The sequence below is a fragment of the Grampus griseus genome (assembly GCF_964374135.1).
Source record: "Grampus griseus genome assembly, chromosome: 6".
Lineage (NCBI taxonomy): Eukaryota > Metazoa > Chordata > Mammalia > Artiodactyla > Delphinidae > Grampus > Grampus griseus.
This window is the reverse complement of record NC_139000.1, coordinates 70,901,387-70,917,571: the sequence shown is the minus strand read 5'-3', so window position 1 is coordinate 70,917,571 and position 16,185 is coordinate 70,901,387. Positions and strand designations below refer to the sequence as shown.

Genomic DNA, 16,185 nt, shown 5'->3' with positions numbered 1-16,185 from the left:
GCTTACCCTGACCCCAAAGTCAGAAAAAGACATTAGAAAAGGAAACTACAGACCAATACAGCTTATGAATATAGATATAAAAATCCCTAATAAAATACTAGCAAGCTGAATTCAGCAGTATTTAAAAGAATTTTACATTATGATTCACTGTGATCCATTGGATCCATTATGTGATCCATTATGATCCAATCTTCCCAGGAATACAAGGGTGGTTCAGAATTCAAAAATCAATTAACATAATACACCACATTAACAGAATAAAATTTTTATAAAGCCCACACAGTTATCACAAATTGATGCAGAAAAAGCATTTGACAAAATCCTAAACCATTAATAACAAAAATATTAAGTTATAAACATATACAATATGATTAAAATTACAGTAAGTCCCCTACATACAAACCTCAAGTTGCAAACTTCCAAAGATGTGTATGTGTGTTCACATGTCCAAACACGTAAGTTGGTTCACACGTCTGGCTTACATTGTCATGTGCGTGCATCCTCTACAAGTGGTTGTGCTTTTGTGTACCCTACTATATAGTTCTGTATAGAGTACAGTAGTACATATCTTTTTTTCAAGCCTAGGATGTCTCGAAGCAAGCGTAAAAGCAGTGGTGACGTAGCGGTACTGCTAAAAAGTGCCAAGCAATAACGATGGAAACAAAAGTGAAAATAATTGAGAGAGTGGAGCATGGTGAAAAGATGGTAGGCGTCACTAGTTCTTATAACATGAATTGTTCAACCAACGATATGATTCTAAAGAACAAAGACAAGATCATGGAACATGTGCCGATGATGTCAACAATACTATCGAAGAAGTGTGGAAAAGTGATGGAGGAGATGGAGAAACTTCTCAGCATGTGGATGCAGGATCAGCATCAGCATCGAGTCCTGCTCAGCTTAATGCTGATTCAAGAGAAAGCTAAAAGCCTTTATGAAAACTTGAAGAATAAGCATGGGGAAGAATCAGAGGGCACATCTTTTAAGGCCAGCCACTGCTGGTTTCATCAGTTCAAGGCTAGAGCCAACCTTCACAATGTAAAAGTAAGTGGCAAGGCAGTGAGAGTGTAGGTACAGTAGCTGCCCGGGAATTTCCTGAAACTCTTCAAGAAATTATTGATGAAGGTGCGTATTTACCTGAGCAGGTTTTTAGTGTGGATGAGACAGGACTGTACTGGAAGAGGATGCCAGACCTAAGTTACATCAGTAAGGAGGAAAGGTTGAAGCCAGGCTATAAAGCAGCAAAGGATAGGCTACTCTTTTGTTTGGTGGCAATGCTTCTGGCGAGATAAAGCTAAAGCCTCTCTTAGTTTATCATTCAGAGAACCCAAGAACCCTTAAAAACATACCCAAGGGCTCTCTTCCTGTTATGTGGAAGAGTAACCACAAAGCCTGGGTTACACAGGCAATTTTCCAGGACGGGTTTTTCCACCACTGTATCCCAGAGATAGAGAAATATTGCTTGGAGAAGGATGTCCCATTCAACATTCTTTTGCTGCTCAACAATGCTCCAGGCCCCCCCCCCCCATTCATGGACAACTTTCATCCCAACGTCAAAGTAGTGCATCTGCCACCGTATACTACGTTGCTCATCCAACCTATGGACCAGGGAGTTATAGCAACTTTCAAGAATATTATTTATGTCACACTTTTCATCAGGCAGTAAAGGAGAGTGGTGAATCAGGAACAACCTTGCAACAATTTTGGAAGGACTATAACATCTACAAGGCCATAAAAAACACTGACTGCTTGGCATGAGGTTACAGCTGTCACCATGAATGGGGTTTGGAAGAACGTTTGCCTTCAGTTTGTTCACGATTTTCATGGATTTGAGAAGGTGGATCAGGAGTCCAAAGAGGTCTTCAGCAACTTAGTGACCCTCAGTGCAAAGCTGAAGCTACATCTGCAAGAGGACGACTTCATTGAACTCCTTGCTGTGCAACACAAGGAGCTTACTAATGAAGACCTGATGGAACTGGAAGCCCAGAAAAAGGGCAAAGAGAGACAAGAGGAAGAAGCAGTAACTGAAAAACTGATGAGATTCATGATGCAGGAAATGGTAAGGGGATTTTCTTACTGTACTGTAAGATTAAAAATGTTTTCTTTATTTTTTGTGTGTGTTTGTTTTTTCTATATTTGTGTGAAAAGTATTATAAACCTATTACAGTACAGCACTATATAGCCAATTTTGTTAGTTGGGTACTTAGGCTAACTTTGCTGGACTTACAAACAAATTGGACTTATGAACCTGCTCTCAGAATGGAACTCATTTGTATGCAGGGGACTTACTATAGTGTAATACAGTGGACACTGGAACAACACAGGTTTAAACTGAACAGGTCCACATAAAGTAAATTTCTTTGCAGTAAATACATACTACAGTACTACATGATCTGAGGTTAGCTGAATCCATAGATGCAGAATCTCAGATACAGAGGGCCAACTGTAAAATTATAGGCAGATTTTCCACTGTAAGGAAGGTCAACACCCCTAATCTCCATGTTTTCAAGGGTCAACAGTATTTAGGAATAAATTTAACCAAGAATTTGCAAGATTTATAGACTGAGAATTACAAAATATTGCTGAAATAAATTTTAAAATACCTAAATAAATGGAAAGACACCACACGTGTTGATGGATTTGGAACATTTAATATTGTTAAGATAGCTATTCTCCCCAAATTGATGCACCAATTCAATGCATTCCATATCAAAATCGCAATTGCCTATTTTATAGACATGGACAAGCTGATCCTAAAATTTATATAAAATTGCCAGGGACACAAATTAGCAAAACACTCTTGAAGAAGAAGAACAAACCTGGAGGATTCACACTTCCAGATTTCAAAACTTACTTTAAATCAACAGTAATCAAAACAGTGTGGTATTAGCATAAGAATAGATATATAGATCAATGGAATAGAATTTAAAATACAAAAAATTGGCATCTATGGTCAATTTCTTTTTGACAAAGGTGCCAAGACCATTCCGTTTGGAAAGAATAATATTTTCAACAAGTGGTGCTGGGAAACCTGGATATCCACATGCAAAAGAATAAATTTGGATACATACCTCACACCATATGGAAAAATTAACTCAGTGTAAGAGCTGAAATTATAAAACTCTTAGAAGAAAACATAGAGTAAATATTCATGACCTTTGATTTGACAATGGACTCTTAGATATGACACCAAGGACAAAACCAACAAAAGAAAAATCCAGAATATTTGGACTTCAACAGAATTAACTTTTGTGCATCAAATATCACTATCAAAAAGGTAAGAAGACAGCCTTCAGAATGAGAGACAATATTTGTAAAAATCCAGAATATATAAAGAACTCTTACAGTTCAACAAGAAAAAAAGAAAAATAACCAGATTTTAAAAGGGGCAAAGAACTTTAATAGACATTATTCCAAAGAAGGTATACAAATGGCCAATAAGAATATGAAAAAAAACTCAATATCATTAGCCATTTAGGGAAATGCAAATTAAAACCACAATAAGATATCACTTCATATCCATTAGAACATTATAATAATTTTAAAAATGGAAATAAGTGTTAGTGGGAATGTAGAAAAATTAGGAACCTCATACATTGCTAGTGGGGATGCCAAATACTGCAGCTGCTAAGGAAAACACTTAGGAAGTGCCTCAAAATTTAACATTAGAATTAACATGTGATCCACCATTCTATTCCTAGTTATATATCTAAGAGAACTGAAAACAGGTGTTAAAACAAAAACCTGTACTCAAATGTTGATAACACAATTATTTATAATAGCCAAAAAGGGGAAATGACCCAAACATTTATCAACCAATGAACAAATATAGAAAACATTTTACAGGTACATATGGTGGAATATCATTCAGTCATAAAAAAGAAGGAACTACTGATACATGCTCTAATACGTGTGAACCTTGAGACATTATGCTAAATAAAAGAAGTCAGACATAAAATTCCACGTATCGTATAATTCCATTTATAAGAAAGTGCAGATTAGTCAAAACCATAGGGACAGAGAGCAGATTAGTGGTTGCTAGGGGCTATGAGGAGAGTAAAATGAGGAGTGATTGCTTAATGACTATCAGTTTTATTTGGGGGGGTGATAAAATATTCTGTATTAGATAGTGGAGATGATTATAGATCTTCATGAATTTACTAAAAATCATTGAATTGTATGCTTTAAAATGGCTAAAATGATGAATTTTAAGTTAAGTGAATTTTATCTCAAAAAAAAATAGAAATTGCACATTAAAAAGTACACCATGGCATATCTGAAAATACTGAGGCACGACAATCAACATTGAGATATTGCCCAGTAAAATTAGTTGACTTGAAAAGAAAATTCTTTTGGACATACAAATATGAAGAACTTAATTAAGAAAAAGATAATATAGATTCTTATCAGGTTTTTTAATAGCAACATTTTATGTTAGAAGAAAACTGAGTGAGGTATTTAAGTTACTCAAGGAAAGAAAATGTGAGCCCCCAATTTTGTAACCAGCAATAGACTTTAAAGGACACAAACTGTTTTCAACACTCAAGAACTCAGGAAGTGTTCCTGTGAACCGTTCCTGGGTAATCTACTTTAGAATGAGCTTCAGACAACAGAAAAATATCAAAAGATATCAACATAAGGACCTGATGATGGGTATTACATATATATTTATTATAGGACTAAAATTAAATGAGGGTTAAAAGAATCTAATATATATAATCTATATGCTCTAACAATGCATATATAGCATAGTTATAAAAGTTGAGTCCATTCGGGGAGTTTACACTTTACCAGAAATTTGCCCATTTCACTTAAGTTTTCAAATTTATTGACATAATGTCAGTTGTACTAATCTCATGTATTTTAATGGTTGCTGAATACTTATTTTCATCTCCTTTTTAATTCTTAATATCATTCACTTGGGCTTGCATTCTCTATTCTTTTCTCTTTATCATTCTTGCCCAAAGTTTATCATTTTTATTAGTCTTAGCAAAAAACCAGCTTTTATCTTTGATGAAACCCTGTTGTATTGTCCCCACTAATTTCAACTCTTATCTTTATTGTTTCATTTCTTATACTTTCTTTGCTTTTGTTCCTAGTCATTTTAAAAAATTTCTTGAGTTCAATGACAGTCTTTAGCATTTTTCTTATTCCAATAAACACTGAAGGCTATAAATTTCCCTCAAAAATCACTTTATCTCCTTCTCAAAGTTTTGATAGGTATTATTTTAACTATCATTAATTTTCCATTATGAATTCTTATTGGGGCCTGCTTAGGCTCCAGACTTTTTTCCCCTGTGATGAGCATGTGGGCCATTAAAATCCTGCCTCTGGGTCTCCATGGATTATTGATATCTCCAGAGATAAAGCTGACTCCTGCATTCTCTTAGCCCTATGTATTATTTCTTGGCATTTGTGTCCTTTGAGGATTTCATTTGCATTATGCCACATATTTGAAATCATTATATTGCATTACACATTTTATAGGTATTTTTTCAGAAGTTTCTCTGTGCATATCATCCATACTATTACCAAAAATAGAAGCTCAGCAGTTACTTCTATAAATATCTGTGATACTCTGCATTTCTAAAGGGCAGAGATTGTCCCTAAATCATCCTTTTCCTCAGTTTGAAGGCCTAACACAGTGCAGTATATTTTGAATTGTGAATAAATGAATGAATGAGTGTCCATTTGGAAGAGCTTGGCAAGTAACTAAAATTAAACCAAGAAAATCTACATAATATTATCAACTATTTCACTTATTTTATAATATAAACATATGATTTAAATTCTCTAGCATCATTTTAAACAAAAATTCTAGGATCAGATTTTATTAGAAGTATTTTTACACAGTAAAAAAGCAAACCTGTCTAATTTCTTAAAATACTTGAAAAGGGCAATAGTCACTCTAGTTTTAGTATCTTTCCAAAGGGACTAGACCCAAATATCACAAAAAGAGTTTTTGAAGATTATTCTTTAGAAGTGCAATTTTAGTTGTGAATTTCTGCCTTTACCAATAACAAAACATCAAAAAGAGAAGAAAAATACCCTGACCAGTCAAGCAAATAAAGCGGGATCTTTTTCCATGGCTTCAACACAAAGTTTATTTAAAACACACACACACACACGCACACGCACACACACACACACATCACACAGGACATAGACATAATTTCTTTGTTGGAATCTGCCCAAGGTACAAATTTAACTCCTTTATGTTAACCTAAAACCATGGGACTTTTAATGATCATGATTCTTTATGAATAATCTAAGAGATGGGACCTCCAACCAGCACAGTTCACTAATATCCCACTGACGCTGCGAATCACCACTGACTCACATACATACCCCCTAGTGAATCCCTTACAGCACACTTCCCTTAGCTTTTAAAATCTGACAGATCAATTTGGTACAATTGCACAGGTGGAATATGTAGGTTTAAGTTCTTTTTTTCATGTTCTCCCAGTCATTCTCCCCTTCATCATCAGAGTCATTCTCCATGCTACTAAGAGTGTCTTTTAGAAAAAAAAAATCTTTTATTTCATTCCCTTCATTCTTATATCCCTTCTTCCTTTCTATCCTTTTCTTACTTCAAAATACTGTATCTCTTTTTCACTTTTTCCATTTCCCTCTCTGCTGTTCTTTACAGTGGTTTGGTGTTTGTACTGAACTTCTCGCCTCTTTCGCTTATCAAGGTTCAATTTAATCGACTTGGTGAGAGGTTATACAAGTAAGATGTCCTTCTAAATTTTGCTTCCTGTTGTCAGGCTGAAGGAGAAAAACAGGATAAATCTCAGCTTCAGTTGTTAAAAGGTGTAATTTCCTTAGGAGCTTGAATTTGATCCCTTCAAGTTTTGTCCTATAGCACATTCATTTCACTTCTAATTGATAAGTCTCCACCTTGGTCAGAGTTCAATTCTTCCGAGAACCCAGAATAACTTCTCTAGTTGATGCTGTCTTTGGTCACTATTTATGCTCTCTCTTGTCAAAGTCACAAGGCACTTGCTTCCATTTACCACATTTGGTCTTTCGTTTCCATGCTGAGTAACATTTTCTGGATATGACGAATCTATTTTTTCTTTTCCTACAAGAATAGACACTAGGGATCTAATTATGGTAGTCACAACTCTTCTAATAGATATGTTAGTTTTGAGCATGATGTATGATGTTTCTAGGAGTCTACAGAGAGAACTGAATTATCAGCTCTGTCTTGCTGCTGTTATTGTTTGGGTGCCACATCTCTGCAGCTGTTCTAAAGAGGGTTCATTCTAGCTATATGATGTGTTTTAAAAAATATTTTTTTATATATTGTCATTATCTAACGTTATTTGAACATCTACCATGTACCAGGTATTGTTCTAAATACCTTACAATGTTATACCATTTAATATCAGTGAAATTGGTAAAACTGTCCATCTGCAGAAGTGGAGGCACAGGGAGAAATCTGAGGTCACATGTTATATGAACCCTGGTTAGTCTAAACCCAAGTCCTCACTCTTTTTTTTTTTTTTTTTCAAGTCCTCACTCTTAATCATCATTCCACAGCTGCCTGCTTGGATAATCATGATAAGCTTGATTTCGGGAATTTTAAATAGCAAGTGCCAAGTGCTTTATTATTTGGTTAGTTGCCCTTTTTAACAGCCCTGAGGAATACAGAAAATATTGTCATTTAATTTTATGGCTGGTGAAAATTAAGCAGTTTGATTTAAGATTTCTTGATGTTCCTCAGTAATGACTCCCAGTCTGACTGCTCTACAGACAAGCAAACATTTTAATTCTCCAAATAGCAATGATGTATTTGGACTTTATTAATAGAAGAGTATTCATGGTATCATTATGAACACAGTATTTTAAAATTTTGAAGGAAAAAGCAAAAATTAGGGATGTCTAAGGAAAAGTATATGCAGTTATTCAGATAGTCTTATAAACTTACAAATACAACTGTAAATAAAAACAAAAGAGTGAAAATATTCTTTATGCAGAGAATTCTAACATATATTTAACTAGCACTTACAAAGCACCTACTGCTAAGCATTGTGCAAAGTACAATAAAGAGACTGGCATCCTTTCAGATAGAGGGCTTTACGAATGTCACTTGTGTATATACCTGGTTATGTTCAATTCCCTCTCAGGGGTGTGGTTGATGACGAAGAGAACTCAAAGAACCATCACAGAATGTCATTTAATAAGAGACTATAATGTCCTCTTGAATGTCAGTTCTTGTCTCAGTAGCCTCATAAATGGGAATGGAAGGAACACAAATATGGATAGAATAGAAAGGAAAGCAGTTAAATAAAAATGGAAGTTTCTATCATGGCCAAAGCAAATATAAAGAAGGTCAGATTCATTAAGCCCTCCATTAACCAGCTCTGCCAGAGTTGCTCCCACTTCCCCACTGTCAACTTCCTGTTCGACAATAAGAACAGACTTTTTGACAAGAGACCTCATCAGCATCCTCCAAATCCTTGAACTAATGTTTCTTTTAAGACTTAGAGTGTAAGAAAGAGAGAGATTTAAATCCCAGCATTATTTAGAATTATCAGTTGAGAAGAGGACTTTCAAATTTTCCTCTCAAGATCCCTTACTCCTATTTGCTGGCATCCTGGAAATCTTATAATGACTGATCAAGAAATGATTCACAAGGTCACTTATTCCCAGAGAATCAAAGGGCAGGGCAGGAAAAATGCTACTCTCCCCAATTAAGCCAACCACAAAGTTCCTGGAAAGCTTACTGACAGCTTAATCAAATGGTTCTGGTAGTTTTAACTGCTTGGACTGTTTCAGGCTTTTCCTTCAGTAAGGAAATGGAACTTGGACAAGCATGAATTTGCAGTATCGTCATTGGCAAAGGAAATGCCAGTGCATTTGTTAGCGCAGAAGAATTAAAAATTCCTGAATACAATTCATCATCTACATCTACCCAAAGAAAGGCAGATGGAAAACTCAGATTAGAAGTTGAGAGAAATGGACAATGTTTTGTTTTAAAGAAATAAAACAAAAATCTGAGTTTAAGCCTCAGTCAACCAGGAGTTTATTACTTTCTGTCACCTTCCTCATTTCTGGAAACAGAGAATTTAAGACACACACTGTCATCCAGTCCAATTATTGCCATAGGGCTGTCATTCCACAATAACCCTGGTAGACAGTTTATCTAGACTCTATATGAACATGTCCAGTGATAGCAAAGTCCATCATGGAAAAAGAAATATTCATTCCACTGCTTTATAAGTCTAACAGTTTAGAAAATAAATAAGGGCTTTCTTACTCTGAGAAACTTCTGTCTTAGTAGTGACCCTGGACATACTTCATATATGAGACTGATCTTCACATATTTTGAGATAGCTGTCAGTCAAACTCAGCTATTCCACTTCTCTGGGGTGAAAATCCTCAATTCTCAGTGTTAAATAACATATTTCTTTAAGATATTGCTCAAAAATCTTTCACTACTCTGGTCATCCCTTGAACATGATTTTAATGGTTAACGGCTCACAAAAATGTGGGGTTCTGCAAAGTAAGAAAGATAAAAGCAACCTCTCCCAGCCAAAGGCAGTCATGGTACTACCAGACAGGTCTTGGTGTTGCCAGAAGGTGGCCTAGAACTCACAGAAAGATTATGGCATTGTTCTCTTGAACTTAAGCAATTTCACAGAGCACTCACGTAAGACAAGGTCACTCTGACCATGATGCATTAAACCAAAAATAAGACCACTTTGTAGACTTTACACAAAACTGACCATACAACCTTTATCCTAATTAATATGAGTCCCTGCAGGTTTTCTTCTTCTTTACCAAGCTTTAGTCTCACTTCATTCCTCCTACCTTCTCAACAGAAATGACTAAGATACCCAGTCATAATGTTGACAATAGGACAAAGGCAAGGCAAAAAAAAAAATTTGACACTGGATCTGAGAAACGAAGATAAGGCAATACTATTAGGTTGGCCAAAAAGTTCGTTCGGGTTTTTCCGTAAGATGTTATGAAAAACTCGAATGAGCTTTTTGACCAACCCAATAGTACTGTACTACCATTACCTCTACTATTACTAATAATAACAAAATAATAAAATTAGAGTTAACATTCACTAAGTTCTTGGTCTGGATTACGGAAGGCCTTGTGCAAAACAATTTACCTACATTATCTCTTCAATGTGCATGATTTATTAAATACAGTTATACTCATTTTACAGAGTAGAAAAAAAAGTGATGCTTGTGAAAGTAATTAGCACAAGATCACTAAGTTAATAATTAAGCATTGGAACCAAGATCCAAAATCCACACGCCAAGATTTTATTCACTCAGTTGTAGGCAGTGCGTAGGGCTGACATTTTTGATGTGATTGTGTCTAACCAAAAGAAAGATGCCTTTTGAAATTTGTCTGACCAGAGGATGTACTTATTACAGATGCTCAAAAAGGTACATGTGTGCCAACTATGAATCCTCTTAATACAGGAAGAATCCATGCCAGTCTTGGCTCAAACATCCCTTCTTTGAAGAATTTCCTTGAAGTTTGGGTAATTTTTATTATTTCTATTAACTCTCAGTTCCAAATACATCTGTCAATTCTTATATGCCAAGCACCAACTAGGAGATTGTTCTGTATCAACCAAATTATCATTTTGTTCCATCTCTCACTAAGCTCCCACTGCCTCATCAAAAGTTGGAAATATCAGTACCCAAGTTCTACTGGATAATCAGGGTTATTATTTGTCCCCATGATCTTACTCTGACAAGGAAGATGATGATGTTTATAAAATCTTTTCCCACTCACTTTTGGAAATTCAAATAATCTGCTTGGTGATTTGTTACTGACTAAAAAACAAAGATTATAACCCAGTCATGCTTGTTAGCAAAAGCACTTACCAATTATACATTTTCCAACATAAAAATTCACAGAATCATAAATATTACAAAATTATAAAAATAATTAGCAACTCTTCAATGAACCAAAGACACGGGGTGAAACTCCAAAACGAATGTTAATAGAAAACTCCAGGTCCTTCCTAAAAATACAAAAAAGGCAATCTATGTAGTTCACCCTTTCCCAAAAACGTCAATAAACTCTGTTAGTAATTTCAGAAAACAGCTAATGCAAACAATGTCAATTTCTGAGGAAAAGAAAGAACTTAGTTGTTTAGTTACCAAGATACCAACAATTGCTTGGCTCCAGTTTTATTCCAAATGATACCAGGATGAAAGCTTTGGGAATTGAAATCATTTTCTCTGAATAGTCCTGGATCACATATAATAGAGGGCAGTTTCAGGGCAAAAGACTCCACCCAGAGACTGAAAACAGCAATACAAATTAGCATGGCCCACAGGCCAATAATCCATAAGAAATAAGAAATAACACTATAGGCAAGTGAGATGTGATTTTGTTAAATGGTGAAAAGAGTGCCATGCTAAATATCACAGAATGAAAGGTATGGAAAGAGTCTTACATATACTTATTTGGCTTTATAATTTTTTTTTTTACTGTATCTCTTATCCATTTACTGTAAGCTGGATGAAGATAGAGAGATCAGCCTTGACCACTTTTGTATTACAATTCTTTAAGAGAATAATTAAGAGAATGAAAGAATGAAAATCTACCAGGCCTTTTGCAATGTACATCTGTTACACTGTGTGCTCAGCATTCACTCCATATTTATCTCATAGCAGGACTTCTATTTTCCCAAGGAATGCAGAGACTTTCTACTCTTAGCCCACATGTTTCAGGTGAGACTAACAATACCGACCCTTCATGGTTAATTAAAGGCATGTTATGTGATTCAGTGCAAACTCATCAGCATACTCCATCTATCTATCTGTAAATTTATTCGGGAAAGGGCACATGACCCAAAAGAGATTAGTGAAACTAAATTCCAAAGATCTGGGGGTAACTTTAAGGCTAGGAATCTTGGTTGTAAGAAAACCTATATATTTTTAAGACTACCAAATGTAAGTTCCTCCCTGAGAATGAAGTTAACATAGACTAATAAACAGCTGCTAGAGATAGTGGTTATTTACACACACACAGACACACAGACACAGACACAGACACACACACACACACACACACACACAAAGATACAGGGAGAGTATTCTGTTAATATTTCTTTGTTTTGACTGTTCTTGAAGCTTGGCTTACTGAACAGGTAAATTACCTTTTTATGCTCAAATCATTTTGAATTGGGCTACTTTCATTTATAACTAAAAGAGTTAATAATATACTCTTCCTTGTACATATGGAAAAACTAGAGCTCAAAGAAGGGAAGTACCTTGTACTTCCTTAGGTTTAATACCTTGCAGTGAAAGAAATGTAACTAGAACCATGGCTCCTAACTTCCAGATCTTTCCACCATGCCAGGCTGCCTTTATTAAATAATTCACTATGCTTATTAAAGGCTTGGAAGATTAAGAAAAGGAATACTTATAATTTTATATTTCAATCAATAAAAAATTTTTCTTTGGAGAAAAACCAAAAAACGACTTCTATAAGATGCACCTGTTTTCCTCAATTATGGTCCTCCAAGTTGAAGACAGAATTTGAATCTCTGAGTTCATTTGGCCAGTTAGCTTTCTGCTGAGACTGCCCGAAGAGGAGCCAATGGTGCCCAAAGGGTAGTCTAAGAAGTAAAATTACTCATTGAAATTTGTATTACCAGAAACAGCACTTGTCCATCCGGCAGGTAATTTGTAGTAATGTTTAGTAATTGATAGCAATTTCTAGTAATTAATGCTGAGCCATTTCTTCACTCAATATTGGTTTCTCTTAGTGAACCCAGTACTAAGAAAAGGAATTAGTGGTTGATGACCATGTCTGGTATTTAAATGCTCTACTAAGCAGAGGACGTACAGAGTTAAGGAAGAAGTAGCTAATTTACAAGGTTAGATTGCCTAAGTGGTTTTGTACTGAAATAAATATCTCAGATTACATGATTAACAAATATAGGGGTTTGAAAGGAAAAAGAATACATACCTGGAATGCATTGCACCTTTAATGGGTATGAATTTCCATTTAATATATTGCCTTTTGGGTTAACTCCAAACACTCTATATTTTCTAGAGGGATAAAATAGCTTAAATCTATTGAAAAGTTCTGTGAAGGATATTTAAACCCATTATGCTAATTGTCATTGTGATAGTTAATGGATCAATAGATCAGAATAGGATTCCTCTTGCTAGAATGGAGTTTCCTTGGCAATGTACTTTCACTTTGGTAGATCAAAGAGTAAACTTGTAGCCAGGATTATATCTATGATATATTAAATATTATCCAATTGTTAAAGGGTTCTATAAAATCACTGAATTGACTTAATTGTAAGCTCCAATTGGCTTTAAATACCATTAATTTATTTCACATAAATGTATAAGACTTCAATAGTAAGTTTAAGTTGAGAGTTTGCACATACATATGTCAATATATAAATATTCAAAGTCAGGTATTTTATTTTCTTTTTGAAGTGCTGACCACTGGGCCTACCTTCATCTCTGTTTCTATCTTCTTGGTCCCTCCCTCATTTTCTGCCCCTTTTCAGTCTATCTGGCAACTGTAGCATCTCGTGGGGTATTGTTTATTGTTGTTTCATGACCTACTTCTCAGACTTTTTTCTCTTTTGCAAAAACCCTTTGAAACCCTACAGATCTAAACATTTAAGTGCTATAATGTTCAACAATCAATATCTAACCTTGAGAAGTCTGCAAGTTCCTAGAAGAACAATTTTCAGCATTCATCCTATCTAAGTAAATAACAAGGAATGTATATATCAGTAATTTAAAATCCCCAATATTTTAAAGCACATAGAGATGAAGCAATCACTATATAATAGCAAGTGCGAGAACTATTTTGATTTAGTAATTACTGATGAATGTAAAACCTTTTCTTCTCGATCCTTTTCATAATAGGAGTATTTGTGGTTTGGGTAAATCATTGAAATTGTCAATCTAATTTCACTCCGTCTCTAAATATCTGAAAGAAAACAATATTTTGGCACCATCAGTAAACTAGGATGACTTTGACAGACAACCAAGGATGGAGAGCTTCATTCCTAAGCCCTTGAAATCTTGAATCCTCCTGGGTTATTGATCTATTTAAATGCATAGTGGTTGAGCTATCATCAAAATGTAATGACCTCTTCTGTCACTGAAACCAGAAAACTATATTTGGGTCAGGAGAAATCTAGTTACATAACCGCCTTGAAAGGTAAAAAAAAAAACATATTATTTAAAGCATAGTTAGTTCTACTAAAATTGTGAAGCAAGGGACTCTAGTTTCTAGTCTCTGCCTACTTTATACTTCCTCTTTTACAACTCTCTTTCCTTTCCTCCAAGCAGAGTATCTACACTGTTTTAACCCAGCTAACTCCCTCCCACATTACTCTCTTCTTTTAGCAATACTATGTATTCTTAAACAATTACTCCTTTCTCTTCACAGCAAATAATTTGGAATAATGTTCCATAATTTGACAGCAATTCCTAGTAGTAATAGATAATTGTAGTGAACAAAAATGGGCTTTATGGACAGACATACTTATATTCAGATCCCTGGTCTCAAGTCTGCTAACTATATGTCCTGGGAAGACTGTTTTCATCTCTTTGAGACTCAGTTTCTTTCTTCCTTTCCTTCCCATCATCTTTCCTTCCTCCTTCACTTCCTCTCATCCTCCCTCCCTTCCTCTCTTCCTTCCTTTTTCTTTCTTACTGTAAAATGAAGATAAGATTCACCATTTTGATGTTGCCTTGAGGTAAAAATGAGATTAAATCTGCAAAAGTACTACGTTCAGCTAATGTTACCTAACTTTTCACATTTGTATTCTGCTAGGTATAAGTTAAGGAAAAACTGAACTAGTAATACTAGGTAACATTTATTGAGGGCTTATTACATTATCAGGGATCCTTCATGGCCTATTTTAAATGCTGCCCCCTTCTAAAATATTTAATAATATCCCCAGTTAGTATTATCTCTTTTTCCTTTGATAACTTTAATATCTTTTGTGTGTTGTGAATTTACTCACATTTGTATTTGTGTACCTTACTGTTCTTACGAGAATATAATTTCCTGAAAATAATACTCCATTTTGGACATCTTTTTATTTCCTGTCTAATCACACAATTTTAATGTAGACTGTATTAAGTCAAAATAAATCAAGTTAAATTTAAAGAGATTAGTAAACAATCTCATGCTGAAGTATAACTTCTTTCACTCACATACACTAACGCACATGTGAATACATCTTATGATGGTGAAATTTAAGAATCAAATATTAGTTGCTTAGCTGCTAAAGAAAATGTTTTGGATAAGTCTGATTGGTGGAGCAGTGTCCTAATTTACATTCCACAAATTACTTCTCCAACTATTACAAGTCATACTCTTCAATTCGCATTCTAAGATGTCAACCTTGGTCATTATGTTCTCTTTGTTTTTAAAGCACATGAATCTTCTTTCAATTAGCACAATAAATACACTTCAAAAATTCAGTGAAAGAATTATAGATAGAAAAGCTTTGCTATCATTATAAAACTGTTATTGAAGTTACAATCCAGAATATTGTCCAGAGCATTTTATAATGACTCTCATAATAATGTCTTAGTGTTCAGAGTCAGGAAAATGTTAGTTTCCCAGGAAAATGGATCATATTCCTATTTTTAGCTAATAAAAATCATGCAAGACTTTGTGTTTCTCTACTTTCTTTTGCTAAAAGTCAGAGCTATCGTTCATGCTCAAGAAATTTACTCCCCTGTCCTCACCCTATCAGGTAGCTCTTTTTCTTTTACGGGTGTTTTAATGTTTTGTAATCTCTTTGCCTTCTAGTAGAGTATATCAAACCTTTTTGTGGAGGTGAGCAGAATAAAGTTAATAAATAAATGAATGCAATACTTACTCTTCCATATGTCCACCTTCACTGTTAGACTGAGTGCTTTTAAACTAATGTGGTAGAGCCTATGTTGAAGGATTTGTTGCCCAGCTCATAGGAACACTTGGCAAACAGAACTTCTGCTGTCTGCTCCTTTCAGAATTGCCTTACTGGCAGACTGCCACATTATCCAAGGTCACCCTTCTTCCTAAAGCATCACACAAACAATGACTAATCATTGAAAGTCTAAAGTCCACGTGTTCTCAGTACAACTGGGACAAGTATGAAGGAACATTCTCAAGAGTGCCCAATGTGATTGGCCAATTTTGTCATTGGGATTGCATCACAGAGCA

At 34.9% G+C, this 16,185-nt stretch overlaps 1 protein-coding gene across 1 annotated transcript; it reads left to right on the top strand.

The window, feature by feature from the left end:
- Positions 1-654: 654 nt before the first annotated feature.
- LOC309824164 (putative CENPB DNA-binding domain-containing protein 1) lies at positions 655-1,071 on the top strand (the record flags this gene model as incomplete). Its single annotated transcript, XM_082656900.1, has 1 exon — positions 655-1,071. The coding sequence occupies one exon, from the start codon at positions 655-657 to the stop codon at positions 1,069-1,071; it is 417 nt and encodes a 138-aa protein (XP_082513026.1).
- Between the last annotated feature and the right edge of the window lie 15,114 nt (positions 1,072-16,185).